Source organism: Epinephelus lanceolatus, chromosome 17 (assembly GCF_041903045.1).
Source record: "Epinephelus lanceolatus isolate andai-2023 chromosome 17, ASM4190304v1, whole genome shotgun sequence".
Lineage (NCBI taxonomy): Eukaryota > Metazoa > Chordata > Actinopteri > Perciformes > Serranidae > Epinephelus > Epinephelus lanceolatus.
The window spans coordinates 2416836-2428694 of record NC_135750.1 but is presented as its reverse complement, the minus strand read 5'-3'; the positions used below and the strand labels follow the sequence as shown (position 1 = coordinate 2428694).

General features: G+C 43.8%; 1 protein-coding gene across 1 annotated transcript; it reads left to right on the top strand.

Moving 5' to 3' along the window:
* rbm45 (RNA binding motif protein 45) lies at positions 1-10039 on the top strand. Its single transcript, XM_033613014.2, has 11 exons — positions 1-309; positions 2214-2336; positions 3128-3254; positions 3504-3632; positions 4405-4575; positions 5040-5169; positions 6454-6547; positions 6851-7008; positions 7250-7325; positions 7419-7557; positions 9464-10039. Exons 1-10 carry the CDS (start codon positions 37-39, stop codon positions 7533-7535), a joined length of 1398 nt encoding a protein of 465 aa, XP_033468905.1. The 5' UTR covers positions 1-36; the 3' UTR covers positions 7536-7557; positions 9464-10039.
* The last annotated feature ends 1820 nt before the right edge of the window (positions 10040-11859 follow it).

Below are 11859 nucleotides of genomic sequence, written 5' to 3'. Positions count from 1 at the left end.
ACCAACGGCTGTGCGGCAGTCTCGACGGAAGCAAAGATGGAGGAGTACCCTGCTAAACAAACCGAGAACCTCGACGACCCTCCCAACAGCCGCCTGTTCGTGGTCACCAGCCGGTCCATCACCGAGGAGGAGCTGCGGGAGAGCTTCTCCGTGTTCGGGGACATCCAGGGGGTCTGGGTGGTCAAAGACAAGCAGACCAAGGAGTCCAAAGGAATCTGCTATGTCAAGTTCTCCAAGTCGTCTCAGGCCTGCCTGGCCATGGAGGAGATGCACGGCAAAGTGCTGGCGGAGGGGACCAAACCCATCAAGGTAGCGTTAACGGTTAACGGTTAACGGTCAGAGCCCCGAGCAGCCGGACTAACCGACAGAGTCAATACAACTGTCCGTTAATCGAGCGAACTGTGTGGAACGTTAGCTTAGCTTGTTAGCATGCTAACGTCGAAAACGGCCGTTAGCGTTTGTTAGCGCGGAGAGCGAAATCTGAGTTAATTACAAAATCAACTTTTTCCTCACTCACTCATATTAGTGTTCAATGAAGTATTTATTGTCTGTAGAGGGTTTCAGTCTGCGCTACGTCTGTGGCGCCTCTGGTACCACCCCACTAACGTTTAGATGTGGATTAGAGCCAACTGGTTAGAACGTTAGCTTAGCTTCTTAGCATGCTAACATTTAAAACGACCGTTGGCGTTTGTTAACAACATCCACTTTTTTTTTGACTCAGTCCCAGTGGTGACCAGTAAATAATTTATTATATTGAGAGGTTTCCAGTTAAATGTTCGTCTTTGGTGCTCCTGCCACCGCCTCAATACAGATGAGATGCGGATTGTTTATGCAGCAGGAGGCGGTGACAAACAGCTGTGGTGAGGTGAGGGCGGTCAGTTTGCAGCAGCCCTCAGTCCGTACAGGAAGTCACAGAAACACTCACATCCTGTTAGAGCTGATGCTAATGTATTAAATATATGTTTAAATATAGTTTGTTCGCAGCTTCCAATTGTTCAATTCATGACACAGTGACCTCTTAAATGCTTCACAGGCTATCTGTTATTTATGTTCATGGTTCAACCGCCATTTTACATGAGATCTCCTGAACACCAGCATCATATCAATCTGCTGCTGCAGAGCAGACCTGTGCCCTCAGTTACAGTAATACAGTGAAAACATCAGGCTTACAGAACACAGAGGAGGGTAAGAGTTAATTAGGATCCCCATTATCCACTGTATTGCAGCAGCTCTTCCTCCTGAGCTCCACAACCACTTTATATTTGTGACCGTGCACAAGACAACTGATAACATTTAACAAAATAACAGGACTTCAGGGCTTCACACCTGTACAGATGTTATTGTAAGAACCCTCACATCTCACTGACCACCAGTCTTTGTGTTGCTAAATCCCCCAAGAATGAAAACAGTCCAGTTTTAATAGATAATAGACTATGTATAGTTTACAATGAATGTATTTAGTCTCTGACGACCAAATGTCACCATCAGTAACACGTTTTCTGTTAACAGCATAAACCTTCAAAATCAGACGAATAACATCTAAGTCCAACAAAAAAGAAAAGTTTATCAAAAACGTCTCATTGTTGAGTCAACATCTAAACCAATCAGCTGTGAGATCAGGCGAGTGCCAGACGTTTCCCATCATGCTCTGGTTCTTGCAGATGGTGCAGAGCAACTGCAGCCTTTGGCTCTAACCCTGTGACCGCCTCGATCTTGTGAGAGTATTGTTGTCCACTTTTGCGTGATGTAAGAGTGAGTCGGGATGAAGACTGACCAGGGTTAGAAAGTAGCACCAACCACCAGTCAGGTGCTGGTAAAATGCTGGTGAATGCTAGATTTGCTTCTTTTACCAGCCAAAAAACTATGGTAATCTTGAGTTGCTGTTAGATTTTGGAATCCACCAGCCACAAGTTAATTTCCGTCCCGGAGTCAGACACAAGTCTAACGGACAGGCATTGTGTGGTGATTGCCGGTGATTGAATCTGTGCAGGCCTGGCTCATCTCAGTTATTCAGAGACAATCCAAAGACTCGAGTTTCCTGGCAAACTACTTCCTACTAAAGAAACAGTCATTATAAATACACGAAGGAAGGACGCCATCGTATAAATCTTTGAGTAGCATGGACCAGTTTTTATTCACTTCCTTTAAAATGGCTGCTGTTGTAACCTTGTAAATGTCTTGTATTTCCTGTCCCTCTCTGGTTGGTTGTGTAGGTGTTCATCGCCCAGTCACGGTCTTCAACAAGACACAGAGATGTTGAGGATGAGGAGCTGACCAGGATCTTCGTCATGATCCCCAAAAGCTTCTCAGAGGAGGACCTCAAAAACACATTCAAAGTAACTCCCACCTCTTCACCTACATGTAACATAAACTGTCATACAAGGTCTTTAACATCAGAGAGACAAGATGGTGATTTGCAAATTGGATTCGTATTACTGAGCTCAGAGGTCCAGTGTGTAGGATTTAGGGCTATTTAGTGGAACCTGTCAGAGAAGACTGCAGACTACAGCCAGCTGAAACTTCCCTCAGTGTTCAGCAGGATTATATCAGGAGCTGGTTTATCCAGAGAGGTCTCTTCTTCTCCAACACAAACAGACCAGGTGATTAAAATGATTAAAAACACTGAATAAATCAGTGTTTTTCAGAGGCCCTGTATCAGGGGCCGAAACAAAAGGCCCTATCTGGAGCCAGTGTCTGGTTTGTCTATTTTGGGCTACTGTGCAACATACTGGCTCCAGCAGACGAGGACCTGCTCCCTGTGTAGATATAAAGAGCTCATTCTAAGGCAACAAACATTCTTATTTTCAGGTGATTAGACACTAAAGAAAACATATTTATTATATTTTATTCCATTTCTGCCAACATATATCTCCCTAAATCCTACACACTGGAGCTTTAACTAAAACTGATGGACTTCATGTCTTTGTATTTTATTTAAAACAGTCTAAATTTAGATTTATGGCTCTCTGAAATGTGTTTATACCCTAAAATATTGGCTTTAATCATCACCTCTTGCCACCTTGTTTATAGATCATGTGTATGTATAACCAGTTCAGCAGGATGAAAACAAACCTGTTCATCTCTCTCTCTCTCTCTCTCTCTCTCTCTCTCTCTCTCTCTCTTTCAGGAGTATGGTGACATTGAGTATTGTGTGATCATCAAGAATAAGACCACAGGGGAGAGTAAAGGACTGGGCTATGTGAGATACTACAAACCCTCCCAGGCAGCCGTTGCTATTGAGAACTGTGACAAAAGTAAGATGGTGTCAAATTGTTTTACTGGTTCATTATTAGTGTTGGAAGAATCCGCAGGGAAAATTACTATGACTTAAATTAACATTTCTATGTGCTTATAAATGAATGAATGAGTTAATATGTGGTGTGTGTTTCCAGTCATACTCACTTCTTAGTGTTCACACAGTTTGCACTGTGGATGTTTGTGTCTCTCAGAGCTGTGGCAGTGATGATGATGATGATGATGATGATTATGATGTTTTTTTTTAGCTTACAGAGCCATCCTGGCTGAACCTCGCACCAAAAATACAGCACCAGAAGAGTACCCTGTGGGACCACCCAGAGGTGATTACTCAAGCAGTGGTGGTGACTCCATGAACCAGTATGCCTTCCCTATGGGTATGTCCTAACTCAGGCTTTCTCCTCTGTTAATTCTGGCTTTAATTTTGGTTCTGAAGGTACTGTGCCAAGTTTGTTGGAAACGGGGCTTTAGTCATAAGACACGCAAAATAAAAGACAAAATACAAATGGAAGCAGCTGACGAGTTCAGGCTCAAGTTGGTTATTTAGGGAGCTCGTTGTGGCCTCATGTGCCACTGTGAATGTAATGGATTAACTAATGACTACTAAGTGGAGGGGCGTACACATGCCGCCCTCAGATTCATTGTTTTCAATGTAGATGTGCAGCAGCCCAGCTCAAGCACCAGAGCAGGCAGAATATAATGGCTGCGCCCTGAGATTAACAGAGTCCCAGTTTTGGAACGCAGCAGCACACACTGTGTGTCATGTGACGAGGAGCAACCAGCCGGCAGACATCTTTCCTTCATCTGTAAATATCAGTCTGATAAATGTGAAGAAGAAGCTGATCATGTTAGTGCAGAGCTGTCAGAGCGTCACATCTGTCCCTCTGATGATATTTCTGGCCTGATACACACTTACAAAACAGCACTTGAAGTAGATCAGCTCTGCATGTAGGATTTCTGTTAAGTAGGCTATGATATGGTGCTGGTTATGGTTGCTGGTTGGCTCACTCTTCCCAGGTGGTTAAAGACGCAGCATGTGTACGGCCCCTGTCTCTTCCTGAAGGTCTCTGATGTTAATACTTTTGGGAATCCCTCACTGCAGTCGTCTCTGTCCTGTTATTGACCCTGGTGTCTCTCTGACCTCTGCAGCTGACCCTGGCAACTACCCGGTCATGGACTATCGCTCCAGTGACATGACAAGGTGCCTGATGATTTCAACAAGGGCCGCACTCACCCAGGAGCAGGTGTTTGCTCTGTTCGACATCATTCCTGGTATGGAATACTGCGAGCTGCAGAGAGACGCATACGGAATGAGCAAAGGTGAGTGATGAAACATGAAATCTGGACACCATAATACTGAACGTGGAATTTTTTGATCAAACATTCTATACATGCGTCTCAGTTACTAGATTTGTGACTGTCACATGAATATGACCAACAGACAAAAACCAAATTGTATTTGAGTTTTCTATAAAATGAATAAAAGAAGGAAATCCACATATTTGAAAAACTGGAATTGACTTCATCGACGATTCAAAAATCAGTTGTCATTTATTCCACTAGTTGACCGCGATCAACTGAGTGTTCTTTGATCTATCGCCACCATGTCACAACTGTAAATACATTTCCTGATTTCCTGAAGACATTGTCTTGATTTTGATACACGCCCAACTCAGAAGAAAAAAATTTAATTGGTTATCATCCTCGTATTGTGCGCATGTTAATGTGTTTCCAACAGTTCATGTCGATGACTCTAAACTTAACTCTGGTCCGTTTGGCCTCAGGTCACGCTCTGATTCGATACAGTAACCTGGGATCAGCGGTTTACGCCAAGGAAAAGCTGAATGGCTTCGAATATCCACCTGGAAACAGACTGGTCGTAAATTTTGTTGATGATGGAGAGGACCGCAGCAGGTACACACACACACCACAGCAAGCACTTACTGTGTGTCTGCAGACAAGTCAGAAGTTAATGGAGACATGGAGCTGAAATGCCCTTTAAAGTTAATATAGTAATTAAGAAAATTGGGATTAAAATGCCACTGATGATCAGCAGTAACCTTCACCGCATATTGTCTCACACATTATATTAGTTGTCAAATATTAATGGCTGAATGTGACTGTTATCCCCCTGTGGGCCACAGTGACCGGACAGTTGTTTTCCAGGAGCAAACCGTCTTTATGTAGTAAACAAGTAAGAATGTCGTCTGATGAAATAAAAGTTGTCAGCACAGTTTAGATGTACAGGAAAGTCACCACGTTGAGCAGTGTGTTAACAATGAAAGATTTCCCACTCTGTACACTTTAGATTGGTTTTAGTGCCACGAGTTGAGTTGTTATCTGCAAGTGTGCAGAAAAGATTTGAAATGACCATAAAGATCATCTTGGAGACACATAGTGTTAGAGTGTTCTTTGTCTGCACACTGTCTAATGTTAAAAGGATAAGTCAGATTTTTTTGAGGTGGTGCAGTTGTATGGGGTAACTTATCCACAGTCAGTGTGTTAAATGAAGTCGATCGGCACACCCTCAGTTTGGAGAAGCTAAACAATGTACTGCTTTGGGTGGGGGTCAAGAACCAACATTAATTTTAGCCACTTAAAAGATGATCCACATAAAAAAAAAATCAGTATCAATTTAAGTGTGCACTGTATTGAGAGTATTTCCACAGCTTTACCTGTACTCAACAAGAGAGCCTATAACAGCCTCAGTTCCCATCTCTGCTCTCGTCAAAGCCATCAGGCTCCATCCACAAAGTCATTTTAGCTCACTGAACACAGAGCTGCTGGTTACTGCTGCTTCACTCAGTTAGTTAGTTTGTGTTATTGTGTGACTTTGGTGAATCTGAACTAACCTTTAAAACTCCAAAGTCAAACAACAACACAAACGAGAGAACAGATCAAGGCAGCGACAGACCAGCAGCTCCTCTAGTGATGTTGAATCACTGTTCTGCTTAACGGAGTCTGGCTTTAAAGACAATGATGTAATGGCTTCCTTTTCATTTTGGAAATCAGTGTGTGACATAAAGGTAGAGCAGTGAAAATACTCTCAACATAGCGTACACTTACACTGGTGTTGTTTTAAGTGGGATCATTTTTATGCCTCCACGCCGGAGGATTAAAATACATGACATCAGTTTAATTTGCATGAACCAGTGAAGATCAGCTAGAGACAGCCTGTGTGCTTGTTCCTGTGTGTAGTCCTGTAGGTCGCATGGCCATGCAGTTTGTAGCAACCCAGATGATGTCTGCAGCGTGGAACGGCCCCTCCAGCAGCCAAGCAATGAAACCTCCTGTAAGTATATTAAATGATTTACATCAGATGACTCTGTTACTTACCTTGACTTACATTTAAGGAGCAGTGTGTAAGATTTAAGGAGATTTAGTGGCGTCCAGTGGGAGGGATTACAGAATGTAATCAGCTGAAACCCTTCAGTCTTCATCGTTCACGTCTCCAAAACGACACATTTAATGAACCAGTACTGTAGGATTTTAAAAAAGCCTTGACATGCAAAGTTTATTCTTCATCTGCAAAAAAGAGTTATTTACACATTAAACTGAATCAGTGATCCTGGGTGTGTTTGTTGCTATCCTCCAGAGTTTCCCTTCTGTCTCCCCAATGGCCCGGATTCAGACAGACGTCAACCTACCCTCTATGAAGAAGCTGGCCCCACCCGACAGCAAGGCCAAGGAGCGCTTGTTTGTTGTCTTCAGCCCCTCCCCGCTGCCCCCAGATGTGCTGGAGGACGTTTTCTGGTAAATGTCTCATTGGTTGACTCATTATCTTACTTCATTATAACAATACAATGTGCAACAGTGTGAGTATGGTGAGAGTAATGGTCCATTAGCCAGCAGGTGAAAGGTTTAATTGCTCACGACTCTAAGCTCACTGCAAATGACTCTGGATGAGAGCGTTGAGCTAAATGCTCTCTAATAACACTGTAATGTTGCTCCAAACAATCAGCCTGACCAAACGTTCCTGTCTGTCTCTCTGCAGTCGCTTTGGTTCCCTTATCGAGGTCCATTTGGTTCCTGGGAGGAAGGTTGGATACATGAAGTACGCAGACAAACAGGTGAGACCGAACTGCTGCAGGATAAACTGAGGAAATGAACTGAAGGCTTTTACAGATGAACAAGGAGAAGTCACATGTTCGCTTCTGTCTCAGTGTGCTGATGAGGCCATGGCGGCGCTCCACGGTCGGGTTGTCAACGGAGTAAAGATGAAGGTGATGCTGGCTGATCCTCCCAGAGAGGAATCCCATAAGCGTCCTCGTACCTACTAGGACCATGTGACAGAAATGACCGGTAAGTGACGAGTTAATCTCTGCAGGGACCAGCAGTGTGTGTAGTGGGGGTGTTACGGTACAAGAAGGTCACGGTTCAGTTCATGCACAAGGATAGATTTCTGTTTTTAAAATCTTAAACAGACTGATCAGTGCAACACGCTGAGGATGAAGGTAACATTTCACCACCACTGGGAACTGAGATCAACTTTTTTCAAACACCTCATGTGCATTAACTTACTTTCCGTGTATTCCTCTTGCGGCTGCGTGCACTGGACCGTGACCCCCCCCACACACACACACACACACACACACACACACACACACACACACTCACACACCGGTGTGTGTTGCACTGTCACATGCTTCAGGCAAATGTGCTAACTGACCACCTTGTAAAGAAGTGCTTAACAAAAAGGAAGCAGCCAAAGTGTGAATTATTAGATGAAATGTAGAACTCACTCTGAAGCCCCTTTTACACACCGATCACACCGTAGAGCGGCTGAAGTCCCGTCTGTTCCACTTCCACGGGCGTGACATGTGACACAACAGCGTCACCCTCTAGTGCGACACGTAAAATAAGTGTCGGCAGCATTTTATAAACGACAACAGTGACAATAACGGCGCCTGCTAGCTAAGCGGGTAGAGCAAGTGTCCCATATACAGAGACAATGTCTTTGCTGTAGCACCCGCCGGTTCAATTCAGCCTGCAGCCCTTCACTGCACGTCGTCCTCCTTTCACGCGTGGACAGTCCTGTCTGATAAAGGCAAAAAGCTGACACACAATCTTTTTTTAAAAAAGTCAATAACAATTAGGAATGGGCAGCACAAGCAAAAACACTATTGGAAAATCGTGGCAACTATTCGACAACGAACACAGAGATCCATTCATCATTAAATGCCCGAACATACTCAGGTGGAACGTACGCGGAACGGACTCCACGGAGGTCCGCGCGGACTCAAAGCGGACGTCTGCAAGCCCTGTGCGCGCAAAGCTCCACACACCAGTGACTGGTCGGCATGTATTTTTCACATCGCGGGCATTTTTCACGGACATTTTTACAGGAAACTACAACGCGGAAGTGCGCTCGACTATGAAAGCCCGAATGACTGCGGACATTCCTCGCGGAGTAGTAGTCTCTGCATGATTCTCCTGTTTGTAGAAGAGCATCAAACTAGCTGGTAGCCCATCTCACACTGCTGTAGCAATCCTATACTGCCCTCGTGCAGTTAGGAGCTGAATTGCATGTCAAATAAAGGGGGGAAATAAGACGCCGAATAGTAATAGTTGAATTAAAAAAACGATTTTTCAAAAATAAAACGACTGTTCGAAAAATCGAAAATCGTGACCCATCCCTAATAACAATCATTTACAGTCACTGTCGTACGGCAGCTGATCTCATCCTCTGCTCAGATGATCACGATCGCTCGGACATCATCATTTTCCAAATCAGTTTCAGCTTCTTATCTTCTTTGAGTTAGCTACTAACTGCTAACAGCTGCTTTTTAAATCTCCCGCGGTGGGTCACACACACACAACACATCGTCAAAATGTCACACCCGTGCTGCCCATGATCCCATCCTGCCAGCGGTCCCGTTTACACAGACCTTGTTTCAGTGCTGTTTCTACCTCCACTCCCAGCTCAGAGCTCAGACATCCTGCGACTGTACCTTTATACAGAGCGGCGAGGCGGCGTAACGGTGCGATAATCCCACCTTGAGCAGACAGGGTAAAAGGGGCTTGTGTGAGAGCTTCTTCATCCACCTGCAGCCCTCCATACACACACACACACACACACACACACACACACCTGTACATTCCTGTGAAACTGTTGTTAGTGTTTGTGAGGAAATCACTGCTGTCCACTGGTTTCTGATGACACTTGTTTCTCTTCCTGTGAATAACACTGCAGCTTCTTGTTCCCTAGGCGACTGTTGTCATGACACAATGACACCTGACCTGACCGACCGACCGACATCGAGACCTCCTCCTGACCTCTGACACGACCTTTGACACCTGTCTGACCTTACCTCTGGTCTGTGACCTTGCTGTGACTCAACAAGTCAACAGTAGCATCCACTACTAAACTGGAGTCTTAATCACATACAGAGTCTGAGCAGCAACAACGTGCAGCGTGTGTGTAGTCTGGTCAGCGTCCTGCTTTTATGCTTTTTATTAGCTCATCATCTGAACCTTGACCCTGCTGTGGTTCCTGTCAGCAGCAGCATCTGTCCTCAGATAACCAGAGAAACACCTGAGTTAAGTTGAAAGTCTCATGAGTTAGACTGTAGTTTGTAGCTGAGCTGTTAGAAGCTGAGTGTTCTTCTTTTCTAACGTGTGTGCAGGAGGATGAAGAGCAGGATGTGTAACCTGGATCTAGACAGTTTGGGTCCTTTTCTTTTATAGTGCGCTCTGTCCATCCTCATTTAAAAGTGTTTATCACACCAACTGTAAACTTGATTTCCTTTGTCTCACTATAAATAAAACTCATTTGAACATTCCAGCCTCGTCTCGTCTCTTCTTCTGCAGCTGCCTGGTGAAAAACTGGACTGATAACTGTTGATGATATTTATGTTTTAATAATTCTTTATATGTTTTTCTGTTGTTATTTCCTGTTTTACTTTGATCTCTTGTTGGATTTCTTCCATTTGATTCTTCAGAATAGTTTGGAAATAAACAAGTATCCAGATATGGAAATCAATGGGAGAAAGTTGGGTGTGTATGCAAGAGGAAAAATAATCGTGAGGAGTCTGCGTCAGATTACACACGCATAGGATCCTCCTGGGCGCCTCCTGTTAGAGGTGTTCTGGGCACGTCCCACTGGTAGGAGGCCCCGGGGCAGACCCAGAACACACTGGAGGGATTACATATCTCATCTGGTCTGGGAACACCTCGGGGTCCTCCAGGAGGAGCTGGGGAGAGGGACATCTGGAGTATATTGCTCAGCCTGCTGCCTCCGCAACCCGGCCCTGAATGACTGGATGAAAATGTATGTACGTACATGTGTGTGTGAATATACACAGCTCAAAAGCTACAGGAACACTCAATGGTCACAGTGTAACAGGAAGTCAGTTAAACTTCAGAGATCAATCAAGTGATTGTGAATCAGTTTCAGCTGCTTTGGATCAAATCAAAGTGACAACAGGTGCAATGGAGAGGCAAAAGCAAGACAAGCCCCAAAAAGGGAATGGTTTTACATGTGGTGTCCACAGACAGCTGCTCAAGTGTTCCCTTAATATTTTTGAGCAGTGTCATATTAGCGATGCAAAATATTGGATATCCAATATGCCAATAAATAATAAATATTTGGCTGATATTGATATATCCACATTTTTCCCAAACTAATTTTATCAGGTCTCCTCTGTCGTGGAATCAACATATCATACATGCATACTCTCATCATAACGGCCCTCCAGCAGATGGAGACATGAAATATATAGATTACTTTTCAGTGTTTGTAATATAGTTCATTTCAAAGCTAATATTGGCTGATACCAGTGATGCACCAATATATCAGCATGTGAGCTGATTTTGTGACATGCCGATATCCTGCATCCCATATACATTTAAATATTGTCCGTGTGTGTGTGTGTGTGGATATATAGATAGATCTATATCTAGATGTACATATCTATAGAAAAGACGGTCCTGGATTGTAATGCAGTGTAGTTCTGTATATTGTCAGCAGCTGCTGAACAAACCTGTGGTACATATGAATGTGAGACTGTTGTCAAAGTGGTACTGCATATAAACATGGGCCACTTTAATGACACTACTGTGGTTCTCAACCAGGGGTCCAGGGATCACCAAAGGGGCCTCGAGGGGGAGTTCCAGTGGGTCTCCATAAATGGGAATAGTTTATTTTTTCATCATGTAATTTACCATGGGTAAGTGAGCCCAATGTGATAATATTCTGATCACAGATTTCATCTCCTCAGCTGTTGCTAATAACTACAGTATTCTGGCATCATATGTAATAACCAAAATCTTAACAGATGGAGGTCTGTGATGTATCGATGTTCATCACTTTAGGGGTCTGTGACCAGAGGACGGTTGAGAACCACTGATATAATAAATAAATCCTTAGTTACACTTGTCACACACCAGCAGCTACATTATTTTGTTAAGAGGAACATCACAATCATACATCCTGAAAGCATTTGCACAGTAACATTTGCACAGTAATATCTGCTGATATCAGCTTTAAAATGAACTGTCAGAATCAGCCAACACGCCTTTTCTTACTGTGCACAATGAATGAATATTACATACACTGAGAAGTACTGTATTTCATGTCTCCATCTGCTGGTGGGCTGTCATGAA